The sequence below is a fragment of the Oncorhynchus masou genome, chromosome 12, assembly GCF_036934945.1.
Source record: "Oncorhynchus masou masou isolate Uvic2021 chromosome 12, UVic_Omas_1.1, whole genome shotgun sequence".
NCBI lineage: Eukaryota > Metazoa > Chordata > Actinopteri > Salmoniformes > Salmonidae > Oncorhynchus > Oncorhynchus masou.
This window is the reverse complement of record NC_088223.1, coordinates 53600816-53616763: the sequence shown is the minus strand read 5'-3', so window position 1 is coordinate 53616763 and position 15948 is coordinate 53600816. Positions and strand designations below refer to the sequence as shown.

Here is a 15948-nt window from a genome sequence, read left to right as displayed (position 1 = left end):
AGAAACAGAACACTTGCATGAGTCAGCAACTTTCCATCCTCAGATCCTAATGATATGTCAAACCATTCAGTTCTTTTAAAAACTGATGTGAAAAGTGACAATGATGTGTTCATAGATCATTACAAACAGTTAAGTCTTTACAAAGAGTATAATTTAATTGATAAATGTGAAAAGCACAGCAAAACAAAATTGGGGTTGTCAGCTTTATCAAAAGGGATAGTCAGCTTTATCAAAAGGACATCAAATTAAAAATAAAAATACAGCTTCTTACATTGACAGAACTGTCTTCTGCAGAGTAAGCATCAGCAAGAGTCATTTTTCCTCAAATATTTTTGAAAGTATGTAATTTTTCACAAAAGTGCAAAGATAAGAACAAATTGATATTGGTACTGTAGACATTTGATTTAAAATACATAAAATGGGACATCTCAAACACAATGATTTCAAAAGAGAGGTCCTAGCAACACACCTACCCACTAACACTTTGTTTTTGTAAATGGCAAGTTAAAATGGTCAAAGAATGTACAAATATACAACCAAATTTGAACCACAGCAATACGCAGACACCTTTAGTAACACTTCAAACTCAAGAGAAGCAAGTTAAGGATCTTTGAAAGTAGCCCACTCTGTCAAACAGTGTCTGAGCACACAGCCTGGTCTCATAGACTATATGTAACATAGTGAATATAAATCCGCAAGCCCAAAAAATATGATACGTTCAGTATGGTATAGTTACGTAAGACAGATGATTACTTAAGGCATAATTGAAAGTAGGGTGGTTGGTCGTGTTGGATGGGTGAGATTTCAAATCTCATCACAGATAACTTTAGAATTTTAGCTAATTAGCAACTTTACAACTACTTAGCATGTTATCTAACCCTCACCTTTATCCCAGGCCTAGCTAATGTTAACCACCTATCTAGATTTCATAACATATCATACGTTTAGCAAATTCGTAACATGTCATGAAATGGGTGATGGACATCCACAGATTAATACATACCATATGAAACATAACTTGGTAAAATGAAGCTTCTCTGATTTACATACAGAAAAGTACTCCATGTTATTTTAATGCTATACCAAAATGAACAATGTCCCTTGGGTTAACAACTACTCAATTTTAATATCCTCAGACTATCTGTTCTACATTTTCTTTGTCCAAATATTACAACTTATATTGCATTCAGAATTTGGGAGACAATCGGTTAGAATCATTTATTCCAGTTCAACACAAAATTCACCGTAATTCATTCAATTTCTATATTTACATACTTTAAGATTTAATCAACATTCAAAAACAGTATGTGAATGTCAGACACAGCATTCTTCCAGTTCAACACAAACCTCACACTCACTCAAGTAACTTGAACAACTGTTATTGATGCCCACTCCAAAAATACCTTTGTTTTTAGCAGATGTTGCAACAAGCCATATTTGTGTGCCATATCTAATAGAACAGTATTTCTGTTTTCCCATCACCTTTATTACCATCACTGCAATCTCATTTAAAGTAACTGTCCAGTGTTCCCAGATTTATATTAAATATGACCTAGAATGAATTACAATGAGTAATTTGGAAGGAAAAAAATATATATTAATGCGAGTAAAGCGCTGATTGACCAGCTCATCCTCGGGATGACATCGTCCTCTATGAGTAAATAGCTAGCATTTTTTTAAACGGCCTGTTTGAGTTCAGTTTGTGTTGGATTAAAATATTAAAATTAAAATGTATGCTTTGGCCACAAATATGAGTATAGGATGAGTCAACAACATTATTTGGGTAAAAGTTAAATAGAGTATGAACTTAAAGTGAGATTTTCACTGGACAGTTACTTTAATGTACAGTGGATCAAAATATATTAATTTTACATATAGCTCTAAAAGCAATGTAAATAATTGAATGTGTTCACACACACACAGGTTATATAGCTCATTCGTTCTTAGTAGTAGATGAATAGGAAATTTGCACCTGCCTATCCCAAAGAGGGGAAAAGGGTATAAGGTTATCATCATTTGCAGGGCAAAAACGCATCATCCTGTCCTCTTCTTTCATATCCGAGAGAGAAGGTGCCTCTCTGCCTCTACTGGTCCCACCATCTTAGATGGACTTAGATCGGCCCCATGTTCAACACTCACCAGGACATGGAGTTGGGTGCTGGTCAGTTTTTGCCCACTCGGATGTTGGGGTTTAGTAGGGGGTCTAAGTTGGGGTCGGAGTCAGCTGAAGCACGGCCCAGTTTAGCCATAATGATAATCAAGGTAAAGAATCCCAGAACTCCAACCAGAAGGAGCATGAAGACCCTCTGTTTCCAGGACAGGCCTGTCCTCTTTGAACCCGTCCGATTTCTGAGAACACAAATTCAATTATATCTTCAGAGTTTAGAGAAATGGGACTCCACCTTTGGAGACAGTAACTGATCAATCAGATCTATAAAATGTAAGTTACAAGGATATGTTTATTTTTACAACCAAATCTCTGTTTTTGATGTAAATGGAATGTTGTTATAGAAGAGTCCAGACATCTTTTTGGGGGATTTCACTTGTTTGAGAAACTTACCCCAAAAAGCTAATCAATTCCTGATCCTCGTTGTGTATAATGGAGGCCCAGAAAAACTATGAACAAATGCTCTAAAAACACCCAAATACATCCTTTCAGAAACGGCATACCTCTCACTATAGCAATGCAGGTCTTTAGATGCTGTACACATGAAATTGTGTCATTCCGAACTTTATCTGCAATGTTATATTCAATTTTGTTGCGACCCTCTCTACAGGTAACTGCCAAAAATAAAGAATCAAATAAACACTTAAGTAAATGAGGAATACAAAGTACAGTATATTGAAAACATAGGGTGACTAGACACAAAGTTCCAGACACTTCCAGAATCTATGCCACTGTGCACTGACGCTGTTCTGGCAGCTCCTAGTGGTCCAACACCCTATTAAAACCACTATGTTGGTGTTTCTTTTATTTTGGCAGCAACCTGTGGCAGCAACCTGTGGCAGCAACCTGTGGCAGCAGGCTACATGGAGAATGAAACAGCTGGATAGGGGAAACAGCTCGAGTCGCACAAAAGGGAATAAAACGTTGCGGAGAAAGTTCGTAATGACACAGTTTCATGTGTACAGCATCTAAAGACCTGCATCGCTATACTGAGAGCTTTGTTGTTTCTAAAAGGATGTATTTGGGTGTTTTTGGAGCCTTTGGCCCCCATATTACACAACAAGGACAATTATTGCTGTTTGGGGTAAGTATATCGAAAACAAGTGAAATCACAAAAAAAGATGTCTTGGACCCTTCTATAACATTCCATATACATAAAAATAGAGATTTGGTTGTACAAATGAAACTTCGCCTTTAAGTATGTTAAATAAAGGTTAAATAAAAATAAAAAGTACTGTTGTCCATATGTAATTGATCAGAAAGGTGTACTTGCTGTGCAATAACTACATGAATAGCACCTACGTTGAATAACTAGTAACATAATTAAATTACTGACTTGAGAATCTGTGCAAACCAGCTGAGTGCTGGTCGTCGCCGGTACTTGTCGTCGTCAAAGTCAATCTGTGTCACAGAGCTGTGTCCAGCGCTGTAACTAGAGCTGGGACCAGAGTCCCGTGTGTCATAGACTTTCCTTGGGGTTGATGCTGGAAGCAAAAATAAACATCAAATGAATAACCAAATATGAGGATACATTATACACATGCATCTACGTGAAGAATATCAAATGCGTTAGCAAAAATGACATGAACTAAGATTAGATTTGAGGCTACGGTTTAGACTAGCCTGTATGGCATGACAACACTGTGTGGTTAGTAAAATTTAGGATTAGTACAGTTCCTGCAAACCAGAGTAACATTCATAGTCCTTTACCTGTGTGTAGGGTGATTGTGTCACTGGCGGTTGCAGTGATCATGTTGACCCCAGAGTGTTGTTCTTGTGCTACCATCCCCCCGTTGTTGTCGAGATTTCCATGATCTTCCTGTACTGGAGGTGGAACTAGACTAGGGGCTGGGCTGGGGGTGTAGGAGTGGGTGGGGTAAGCTTCAGTGGTCTCCAATGCTGGGGCTAGCACAGTGGGGGAGAAGGTAAATGTTACAGTAACCTTTCTGATTTGAACAAACAAATTGAACATTTAGCTTAGTATTGTGTCATGATGCAGGGATTCAGCTGCAATATAGGCTCCCGTTATTGCAGACCAACAAGGCAGTAACAAACCAGAGACAATGACTCACCATCAAATGTGGACCAGTCAGCATAATCAGTGACATCCTGTGTGCTGTCTTGAATAGCTTCTACAGGTTCATCAATCTTGCAGTGGAGAGAGTATGTGCATGTTTGATTTGAATCGTCACAGAATACTTGCCATCTCGCTGAAAGAAACACTTGATTTATGGTTCCTAAAACATATTTTAAGCCTTAAAAATATTTTACACTAATGTCATACACAATTTAATGTCGGTACCCAGCAGCTCAACCAGTATATCCCTGTCACCATCACTATTCAATTTCTCTAACTGCTAGTGTGACCCAGCCCAACCCTATTCCTTACCAGAGGTAGGCCAAGTCCAGCTCTTGCCCAGTTGACTAAGGAGAGCTGTTCCCTCAGCATGTCAGCTATTGGGCTGGCCAGGTTGGAAGGGGGAAACACTGGACCCTGGCAGCTGGGGCACTGGTATCCTGCAGGAGCAGTGTGTAGGGGCAACCGGGCTGCCAGGTCATGAAGACAGGCCCAGTGGAATACATCTTGGATAGAGAGAAAGGGCAATGATCCAGGTGAGTTTGTGCAAATTCCACAGAGCAGTAATATCAAGCAACAACAATAATATAGAGAGTTACTCTCAAAAAAGAACACAACTATACCAAATTCAATAAGAGCACAAAGGATAACAAATCGAAGATGTTGACAATCTTACCATAGCAGACCAATCTGACAGTATCCTGGGAGATCAGTGGGTTATTGCACAGTCGACAGTTAGGGCTGTAATCACTATCCTGAAGCCACTGGAGGTAGGACTGCACTATACACTGGTAATCAGAATGGAGAGAAAATACTTCATAGTTTAGAGGCAAACACAGCTACTATTAGTCCCTTTTAGAATCCGAGAGTGGAAGACTTACACTCTCGTCTCTAACATGTAAGCTCAACATTTCCAAATAGTCCTATTACAAGTCAGAATGTGTAACACACTTCTGGACTTACTTTACCCGTTGGCAATGATTGTCCTTATGTAGGAGGTAATCCACAATATATCCACAAAGAAGTGTTACCAGTCCGACCTGCAGTATGACGGTTTGCACATGGTTCTGCCTGCTGGCAGCTTTGGCCCGTACCTCCAACACAGTGCGGTTTCAAGGGATTGTTAAATAAATATTAACTGTTTGGTCATAATATCATCACCTCTTGAAGAGTATAATCAGAACTACAAATGTCAGATTATTACTTGCAAAACAACTGCACACATTTAGCGCTATCAGCGTTATATTCCCATCCTTTGAGGGCTCTGCCTGTCAAGTAGCAGAAGGGGCATTTCCCGATGTACAGTTAACTGATAATGTTTACTTTGCAAGCTACCAGTATAAACTTTGTACAGTTGGCTAAACATTGCTAGTGGTAAGTAGACCTCGCTAATGTACTTTTTGCTGCTGAAAGACATGATAGGCTACATTGATTGATGGATCACGTCAAAATAACTAGCTAGCTAATAACATATCACGTCAATATAAACTAACTTTCAGGGGGATAAATTAGATGGCTAACTTATATCCAAATATTGTTTGATTTTCTTGCCATCTATAGTGCTGATGACAGAAGTCCGACTGACAACTTTACCAGGACGAGGACTTGCTGATGTCAAGCCCTTTCCAAAAGGACAATCTCTGATGAAGCGAGCTAAATGACACGTTTGTTTAGCTAGCTAGCCCAAGATATACTCTTAAGAAGCCTATCGTTTCTCCTTAAGGTCCATGGATAGTATATGTTATTTCCAGAGGTGGACTGGCTCAGGCAGCCACAAACTCAATCAACAAGTGAATCGATTCTCAATTGCGAGAAGGTTCTAGAAACATAAAGCACTTTACTTTCATGTCACATCAAAATAATTTCACAAATGCAAAATATATACTTACTGTACACTGTTTTAACAGGCGTTATCAGAGTTGCAGCCAACAATAATTTTCAGTGACAAAACGTTTCTGGTGGCATTCCTCCGTTACACACATGTGTTCGGAGCATGCCAGGTAGAACAAGTGGTCCCTCCAACTTCCGTAAACATGCGCTGTATAACATGGCGATAAGGCCATGTGGGAACATTAACCCTATAAAAAATGTATTTTTGATATATATATATAGAAATTACATTATTTCTCGCTGATATGATAGATAAGTTCCTTATGCTTCCAAAACTGTACCGCAAGCGATACATTGTAATGTTCAGAACGAGTGTTGAGAATCTTAACAACATTCCCCGGTACAGAAGACACCTTCGTCCGATGTGTAATGGAACGGCGAGTCATGATCTAGGGCTAGCGAGCTACATGCCAATCGGATTGGCTTCCCTCACATATCTGAAATGACATGATAATTGATGTTTACTGATCATGAAACGAATGCAGTTACTTGCTGCATTACTCTGATACACGTGGAATAATCGGAAATGTGTAGTTCTGATTATGCTCTTCAAGAGGTGATATGAAAAACAAATAGTTATTTAACAAGTCCTTGAAAACGGGACGTAGTTCTCAATGGTTTTAGCAGAGTTGGAAGTCTCCTTTCCCCCCAGCAGCCAGATCGAACGCGCTGCACCATATTGTGACGTTTTATTGTTAACGACCTATATTTCATTTCACATTACATTAATATTCAGAGCAGTCCATCCACTGACCTTGTTGTGGTTGGAGACCAGGCAATGCTCACAAACATTCACCCGATGTTCAAAGCAGAACAGGTTGGTCACCTTCCTCTTAGGACACTTGCACAGACCCATGGTCTGTCTGTAGTACTGTACACACAGATTCAGACACAAGTGACCACCAAAACAAGCTTCTGCAACAACATCATAGTTATGGGTATTATCTAAGCAATGTTCTGATATCACAGTCAAATCTACTCATGGATCAAATTAAGTTTGATGATTACATATGGGTGTGTAAGACACTGCTTTCGTGGATTGATACATATTGCTAGTTCACCAGCATCAGATTTGTTTCGGGTGGCCTTAATTATAAATTATCTCAACCTTACCTGTTACACAAGCTTTCTCCTCGATGCTTTTTCGTATGAAGGAAGGGTTGTAAAAATACTGATGTTCCGCTCTACCAACTTGGTCAGCTAAATCTAGAAAATGTGAACGTTTTCAGAAGCTGACATTTTGCCACGTCTCTTCCGGTAGAGTCGCAGAATAATGATGTCACGTGAGCACGGCCCAGCTGGTCCAAGATTAGTTTGTGCAGTTTTTAATTGAGGTTGTCAGGTTAAAATTGGTTTGGCGAGAGCAGATCAACCATCAGATTTTATCGTATTTTTTTTTAAGTGGGCGGAGAACAAACCCCTCTTCACATTGTTTAAGATAGAATTTAAGTATTATTTTGAAATTATCAATAAGTGTGAAAACAAAAAAACAATAACGTTACGTACCATAAAAGGTTTTAACAAATTGAAAATGTATCTCTATATGTAATACTCCTGTCTGTTAGGTGATGTACTCTTTGTTTGTATAGTTCTATTTTTGTATTTGTTTTGTTCAAAATAATAATAGTGGCGCGTTCTAGCACGTAGCTGCATATTTTCGCCTACTCTATGACGTGCAAGTGTGTATTAACTCATTTCGCCCTTGCACTCCTAAACAACGCAATTTTTTAAAACTATCGTCCAAATCCATCTCGCTCCATCCTTTCCCACTGGGCTTCTTGTCATCATCATACTCGGTAGTGAGTAGAAACGCCCACCGGATGCTTCAAACGTATACATCCGGTGAAATCTCTGGCAAATGTTTCTATCTGTGTTTATCGTAGGTTTTCTTCATTAAATTTGTATTTGGCGGTTGCAACAAAATGAAAGGTGTATACTGGAGTGTTAATATATTTATTTGATCTAGCCCTGTGTTTCCGCCTACTATTCTGGAGTTTATCATAGTTTAGCTGGAATCGCACATTTATCGTTAATGTAGTACCTGTGCAATACTGAAGTAAATGGTTGTAGAGAACGACGTAAACAACGGACAGGAAGTGGCAATCTAGCACTTCGGTACTTCCAGGCGGGCAATTTTGAAACGAGTAGGACTTCAGCTAGGGAGATCAAGCAAAGTGAACTACTACAGTAGTTACCTAGCTAGCAAGTTATCCACTCGCAATATTGCATTACATCGGTTTTGCATTAGTTATTAGGGGCCTGGTTAGCTTTTTATATTTATTTGTTAACTATACAATTGTCTTTTCTCATTTCGTAAGCTAGCTTGTTAGCTACTGATTTTATATTGGTAAATCAAGCTGGATAGGCGGCAAGGATGACCAACGAGACACCACAACCCGTTTTGGCTGGTCAGTATTTGTGTTATTTTGTTCTTTATTTCACACCCGCTAAATCCGAAAATGTGCCTCGGGATTCTTCAAAGTATCCACCCTTTGCCTTTTGATGACAGCTTTGCACACTCTTCGCATCTTTTTAACCAGCTTCATGAGGTAGTCACCTAGAATGCATTTCAATTAACAGGTGTGTCTTGTTAAAAGTGAATTTGTGGAATTTATTTCCTTAATTCGTATGATTTAATCAGTTGTTGTGACAAGGTAGGGGTGGTATACAGCAGATAGCCCTATTTGTATTGATTTTTTTTTAACCTTTTTCACTAGGCAAGTCCGTTAAGAACAAATTCTTATTTTCAATGACGGCTTAGGAACAGTGGGTTAACTGCCTTGTTCAGGGGCAGAACGACAGATTTTTACCTTGTCAGCTCGGGGATTCAATCTTGCAACCTTTAGGTTACTAGTCCAACGCTCTAACCACTAGGCTACCGTTCAAATAAGCAAAGAGAATCGACAGTCCATCATTACGTTAAGACATGAAGGCCAGTCAATGTGGAAAATGTCAATAACTTTAAAGGTTTCTTCAAGTGCAGTCGCAGAAACCATCAAGCGCTATGATGAAACTGGCTCTCATCAGTACCTCTACTGGACAGGAAGACCCAGAGTTACCTCTGCGGCAGAGGATAAGTTCATTAGTTATTGCAGCCCAAATAGATGCTTCAGAGTTCAAGTAACAGACACATCTCAACATCAACTGTTCAGCAGAGGCTGCGTGAATCAGGTCTACTTGGTTGAAGAGACTTGTTGGGCCAAGAAACACGAGCAATGGACATTAGACCGGTGGAAATCTGTCCTTTGGTCTGCTGAGTCCAAATTTGAGATTTTTGGTTCCAACTGCCATGTCTTTGGAAGACGCAGAGTAGGTGAATGGATGATCTACGTATGTGCGGTTCCCACCGTGAAGCATGGAGGAGGTGGTGTGGGGGTGCTTTGCTGGTGACACTGTCTGTGATTTTATTTAGATTTCAAGGCACACTTAACCAACATGGTTACCACAGCATTCATCAGCGATACGCCATCCCATCTGGTTTGGGCTTAGTGGGACTGTCATTTGTTTTTCAACAGGTCAATGACCCAAAACACACCTCCAGGCTGTGTAAGGGCTATTTGACCAAGAAGTAGAGTGATGGAGTGCTGCATCAGATGACCTGGCCTCCACAATCACCTGACCTCAACCCAATTGAGATGGTTTGGGATGAGTTGGACCGCAGAGTGAAGGAACAGCAGCCAACAAGTGCGCAGCATATGTGGGAACTCAAGACTTTAAGACTGTTGGAAAAGCATTCCAGGTGAAGCTGGTTGAGAGAATGCCAAGTGTGCAAAGCTGTCAAGGCAGATGGTGGCCTCTTTGAAGAATCTCAAATATATTTAATGTTTTTTTAACACTTGTTTGGTTACTACATGATTCCATGTGTGTTATTTAATAGTTTTGATGTCTTCACTATTATGCTTCAATGTGAAAATAAAGAAAAACGCTTGAATTAGTAGGTGTACAAACTTTGACTGGTACTATATATATATATATATTACTGCTCAAAAAAATAAAAGGGAACACTTAAACAACACAATGTAACTCCAAGTCAATCACACTTCTGTGAAATCAAACTGTCCACTTAGGAAGCAACACTGATTGACAATAAATTTCACATGTAAATGGAATAGACAACAGGTGGAAATTATAGGCAATTAGCAAGACACCCCCAATAAAGGAGTGATTCTGCAGGTGGTGACCACAGACCACTTCTCAGTTCCTATGCTTCCTGGCTGATGTTTTGGTCACTTTTGAATGCTGGTGGTGCGTTCACACTAGTGGTAGCATGAGATGGAGTCTACAACCCACACAAGTGGCTCAGGTAGTGCAGCTCATCCAGGATGGCACATCAATGCGAGCTGTGGCAAGAAGGTTTGCTGTGTCTGTCAGCGTAGCGTCCAGAGCATGGAGGTGCTACCAGGAGACAGGCCAGTACATCAGGAGATGTGGAGGAGGCCCTAGGATGGCAACAACTCAGCAGCAGGACCGCTACCTTTGTGCAAGGAGGAGCACTGCCAGAGCCCTGCAAAATGACCTCCAGCAGGCCACAAATATGCATGTGTCTGCTCAAACGGTCAGAAACAGACTCCATGAGGGTGGTATGAGGGCCCGACATCTACAGGTGGGGGTTGTGCTTACAGCCCAACACTGCAGGACGTTTGGCATTTGCCAGAGAACACCAAGATTGACAAATTCGCCACTGGCGCCCTGTGCTCTTCACAGATGAAGGCAGGTTCACACTGAGCACGTGACAGAGTCTGGAGACGCCGTGGAGAACGTTCTGCTGCCTGCAACATCGTCCAGCATGACCGGTTTGGTGGTGGGTCAGTCATGGTGTGGGGTGGCATTTCTTTGGGGGGTCGCACAGCCCTCCATGTGCTCGCCAGAGGTAGCCTGACTGCCATTAGGTACCGAGATGAGATCCTCAGACCCCTTGTGAGACCATATGCTGGTGCGGTTGGCCCTGGGTTCCTCCTAATGCAAGACAATGCTAGACCTCATGTGGCTGGAGTGTGTCAGCAGTTCCTGCAAGAGGAAGGCATTGATGCTATGGACTGGCCCGCCCGTTCCCCAGACCTGAATCCAATTGAGCACATCTGGGACATCATGCCACGTTGCACCACAGACTGTCCAGGAGTTGGCGGATGCTTTAGTCCAGGTCTGGGAGGAGATCCCTCAGGAGCATGCCCAGGCGTTGTAGGGAGGTCATACAGGCACGTGGAGGCCACACACTCTACTGAGCCTCATTTTGACTTGTTTTAAGGACATTACATCAAAGTTGGATCAGCCTGTAGTGTGGTTTTCCACTTGAATTTTGAGTGTGACTCCAAATCCAGACCTCCATGGGTTGATAAATTTGATTTCCATTGATAATTTTTATGTGGTTTTGTTGTCAGCATATTCAACTATGTAAAGAAAAAAGTATTTAATAAGAATATTTCATTCATTCAGATCTAGGATGTGTTATTTTAGTGTTCCCTTTATTTGTTTGAGCTGTGTGTGTATATATGTGTATATATATATATATATATATATTACTCTCCTTTTTTGCCATGAATGTGTTATTCAATGTGTTTCTATGGGCTTTAGTAGTAAGGCCAAAGTCAATATTTTATCAAATCATTTTTTGTTACCTTAACACCTTTGACTCTAAATAAGTAATTTAGAGAAGTTCTTAAGTACTTGCCCGAAGCTAGCAAATGTGTGGTTCACTGAATCAAACTTACATTTTTGATTTAAATGATGGTGAGATGAGTGTCAAATGTTATCTATTTTGTAGACTTGGTTAGAAAGCTAGCTATATGCCCCAATCTCAAATCAATGAGAAGGGTACAACTGCAGCCTGCAATTCAGGGCGTCCCTGCATCTGGGCATTACTGCATCTGCAGGAACCTGGGACTGAACAGCTCTCTACAACGGTCCTCCCCCAGGTGGTAAGGGTAGGCAGGGGGAACGCCCTGAATTGCAGGCTACAGTTACAAACTGTTGCCTATCTTCCCCATGTCTTTACATATTAAAGCATACAGCTGGATCTTCACAACAGATGGCTTTGGACATGGACTCATCTTGACAGTAGACTAAAAACAACTGTCACTTCAACTTTAGCAGTCAAGGGTCTTTAACTGTCAAGTCATGTTGCTATTGGCTACAAAGATCACACCATTGTAGCTACTGGTTGGGTAAAATTGTTTATGGTTGGGCCATTCTTTGTCTTATCATACCAGATTCTACCTGCCAGCCACGAAGGAGGTCAATGCGGTTGACCTCTCCAAATGATAATGTCCCCAACTCTGTGAGTAGTACCTTTGTCAGCAGCTAGAACTAAACACCACTAGTCTTTCAGAACTAGTAACATTTTAATTTACCTATTGACATAGTCAAACTGCATCCTGCAAACATCTTCAGTCATTTCAGTATTTTGTCGAATTATGTTACTGTAATCCACAGGCTCCTACAGATGCCGTAAAACGCCGCATCACTGTGAGGAAGATTGCACCCAGGAAAACACAAGTCAATGTGAGTTGAAAGAACACAGCAAATCGGTTTTTATAATAAGCTGCATAGTTTAAATGTTTGGTCCTTCTGCTATTTCATATTAGCCCAGTCATATGTGCACAATTGATTTTGTTTCAGGTCCCCTCTGAGGACCACACAGAAAATGAACAAAGATTGATTGAAGGCAGTCCTAAGAAGTCCCAAATCTATACCCCAGGACCTGCCCAGGTCCCTACACCCAAAGCCACCATGCTCTGCCCGATCTTGGCCCCCTCACCACCCTGTCCACAGGCTGCAGCAAACCCAGAAGACTCAGCATGGTCACAAAAGGTGCGGAGGTCCTATACCCGCCTAAGCCTAGGTGACCCTTCATTTGAAAGTCACCAGGCCATGTACTCCCCATCTCCTCAGCGTCGGGAGACCCTGTTTGGATTTGAGAAGCTTCAGACACCTCAGGTTCTCCGCCAGGTTGAGAAGTTCAGGGTGGGCCCTGAAGCCTCCAGGTCTCTCTGTGGAGTCAGCTCCTTCACCCTGCTGGAAGGGGACAACAGTGCTGCTCCAGAGCCAGATTTCAATATCCCTGGTGTCGCTGTGGTAAAGGACAAGAGGAGGAGGAAGAAGGTTCCTCAAATAAAAGTAAGTGAGGACATATGTCACTGTTGACAACATTGATGGACAACTAAACTATAGTAGACTACAGTGTACTTTACCACTTAACAAGATGTGAAAACCAGGTCTGACCACTATTTTCAAGATGGAGGTGTGGAAGAAGTTATAGCATTTGTACCTTTTGTTGATCTACTTTTCAATTTCCTTCCTAACCAGCTGGCAGAGCTGGATGACCTTGCGGCAAAGATGAATGCGGAGTTTGAAGAGGCAGAAGGATTTGAATTGTTGGTGGAATAAACTCATGGGTCATCTACAAAGACTTTGACATGTGACTTGAAAGACTGGTTGCCAATACTGGAGAACGTGTTAATATTTTTAATTTCATTATTGAATTACAAAGACAGTGAAGAAGAGTTAAATTTTTATTTGAATGAAAATGCCACCTATGGGAAACCAACAGGATTAATTTACAAGACAGAAATGTTGATTGATTTTTTTTTATATATATATATATATATATATATATATTTATTTTATACAAAAAAAAATCATTGGTATCATCAACAATGTATCTCAAGAAAGAATTCTAGCTTCAAGGATGTTCCTGTCACTTTGATATGTTAATAGTTATTTGTTTTTTGAAATTACAACTTCATTAGGTCACTGGGACATCATATTGTGTTGATGAGCACCCTTTATATTTTAAATTATTTGCTCAATCATTGTTGGATTACAGGTGTGTTTTAACCTATAAGAATTATTTACAAAGCACCTATCATATTTTGTTCCCTGGAGGTTGCGCTAATCCTCTCATTGTGGCTTCTTCCATCACTGCTATTTTCTTTTGTGTTAGTGTAAATGTAATTAGTTTCTTTATTCCACTCATAGATGATAGTTTAGATGTTAGTGATTTAAGACTTTTATTATCTGATCACCACTCCATATCAATTGGAAACGCGTTCTTATTGGTTGACCATGTCCGTTACTGACTCAAGTCTATCATATGGTTGATCTCTTTGCTTTGTTTAGTTTTTCTGTAAGAAGTAATGTTGCTTTTTAGAATTGTTCCGTTATCATGAATATAATAAATAGTTTGTTATTCTGTGTAACTCTTCCAGTTAGAATAATTACCGTATGAAACAAAGTTTATTTTTTCCTTTGATCTATGCATTTGTGATACCAACTGTGCTACATAATGCGTTCATTATAGTCATTAATTTTTCTTTTAAAGATACTTTTTGAAGTAACATTTTACCAGGCCAGTGATTATTTTTTTATATAATTTTTTTATAAATGTCCATGTTTTATATTGAGTATCAATGTTCTAGGTCTCCTAAATAACATTGTCCTTTAGAATTGAAGGAGAAAACAGTTGATTTGTGAGTTATATAACCTGTGGGCTGGGTTTTAGCCCCACACTGCTTTGACCTTCCATTCTCTTTGCTGGAGGGTCACATCAGTGCACTGCTGCCATTGATTGCGAGTGGAGGGCTGTGCTGTATCACACAATTGATAATCAATTCAGGGAAAGGGGCTGCGGGCGATGGACAACTACAGACGCTAGTATTGTATGGCTATAACCTCAGAGATAGACAGTCCGGAGACAAATTATTGTCTTTATTACTGGTGTCAAACATCCCAGAAGCAATTCTTACGTGTACCTCTGTACTTAACTCTCAGGGTGTGGTGATATGGGATTAAGATATGATCATTCATTGCAAATAATCGTGTTTCTTGGTATGTGGTTGCTTGTGTCATGCCATTGGAATTAAATGGAATTCTCTATGCCGTTCCTTTTAGTTATCATGGACTATTGCAAGTCAAATCCAATTTTATTGGTCCATATCATGGTGGATATTGCAGTGACACAGTAGGTGCAGGTAGGTCAGTAGCAAGCTGGGCATTAACCAGGCAATCTCCTAAACACTGAAGTCCACACAGTTTCATTGTATTCATAGATAACTTAAAGGGCAACATTATTTGAACAAATTCAGGGATATTTTTAGTTTCAGTTTAAGCTTAACATAAACAATGAGTTCTTAAATATAATAATTGAGTTTGTGAATAAACTACAACCCCCAAGAATGTTGCACAAATGACACAAGTGTTTTAAAATGTAACATTGCCCATACCATGTCACTTGAATAGACTAGCTGACCAATGCTTTACTTTATTATGCATCACAGAAATAGGAAAAGTTTCCATGTTTTGTCTATTATTAAGTAGCTTCCACATGTGTTCTGAAATAGCTTGGGGCTAGTGGGTGGGTGCAGAGAATTTATTGATGTTTCTGTGTGGTGTGTTTCATGCACGCTCCAGCGCAATTGGAAAATGGTTTCATCAGATGGAGAGTGCCAGCAGAATCCTAGTACAAAACATCAATGAGCATCTCAGCCTGTGTCATTCTTGTGGGTTCTCTGACAGAGTATGTGCTGGCACCCACTGCTTATGTGGTTTAGGATCATATCTGAATTCATTAATAAGATCAAGTTCATTAATCCTGATGAGGATTCTTGAATTAATTGCACATCGAAATATTTTCAAACCATTTTTGTAGGTAAGTCTGACGGATTTGAGATTGATTGTATTTGCTGATATGTTTTTGTCTTTGTGTTGACCTCTTAAAATATTTCAATAATAACTCAACATGTTATTAGTTTTGTAATAAAAAATAGTTGTACTTGATGCAAGATAATGTGTTAAATGGTCTGTTTGAAGTCAGCACAAC

General features: G+C 40.0%; 2 protein-coding genes across 3 annotated transcripts; one reads left to right on the top strand and one right to left on the bottom strand.

Annotated features, from left to right (window-relative positions):
- Window positions 1-129: 129 nt before the first annotated feature.
- LOC135550402 (zinc finger protein-like 1) lies at window positions 130-7433 on the bottom strand. 2 transcript variants are annotated; one of them, XM_064981177.1, is made up of 8 exons: window positions 7248-7433; window positions 6889-7049; window positions 4921-5032; window positions 4557-4750; window positions 4240-4315; window positions 3878-4072; window positions 3504-3651; window positions 130-2349 (listed from the first exon to the last, which is right to left on the bottom strand). In XM_064981177.1, exons 2-8 carry the CDS (start codon window positions 6988-6990, stop codon window positions 2163-2165), a joined length of 1014 nt encoding a protein of 337 aa, XP_064837249.1. In that variant the 5' UTR covers window positions 6991-7049; window positions 7248-7433; the 3' UTR covers window positions 130-2162. The 2 variants fall into 2 exon arrangements, with proteins under 2 accessions (XP_064837249.1, XP_064837248.1); XM_064981176.1 differs by having other exon boundaries at window positions 6889-7005; window positions 7248-7432.
- Window positions 7434-7976: 543 nt separating this feature from the next.
- Window positions 7977-15010, top strand: LOC135550401 (sororin-like). Its single transcript, XM_064981175.1, has 6 exons — window positions 7977-8013; window positions 8457-8542; window positions 12341-12408; window positions 12564-12632; window positions 12750-13247; window positions 13437-15010. The coding sequence occupies exons 2-6, from the start codon at window positions 8509-8511 to the stop codon at window positions 13515-13517; spliced, it is 750 nt and encodes a 249-aa protein (XP_064837247.1). The 5' UTR covers window positions 7977-8013; window positions 8457-8508; the 3' UTR covers window positions 13518-15010.
- The last annotated feature ends 938 nt before the right edge of the window (window positions 15011-15948 follow it).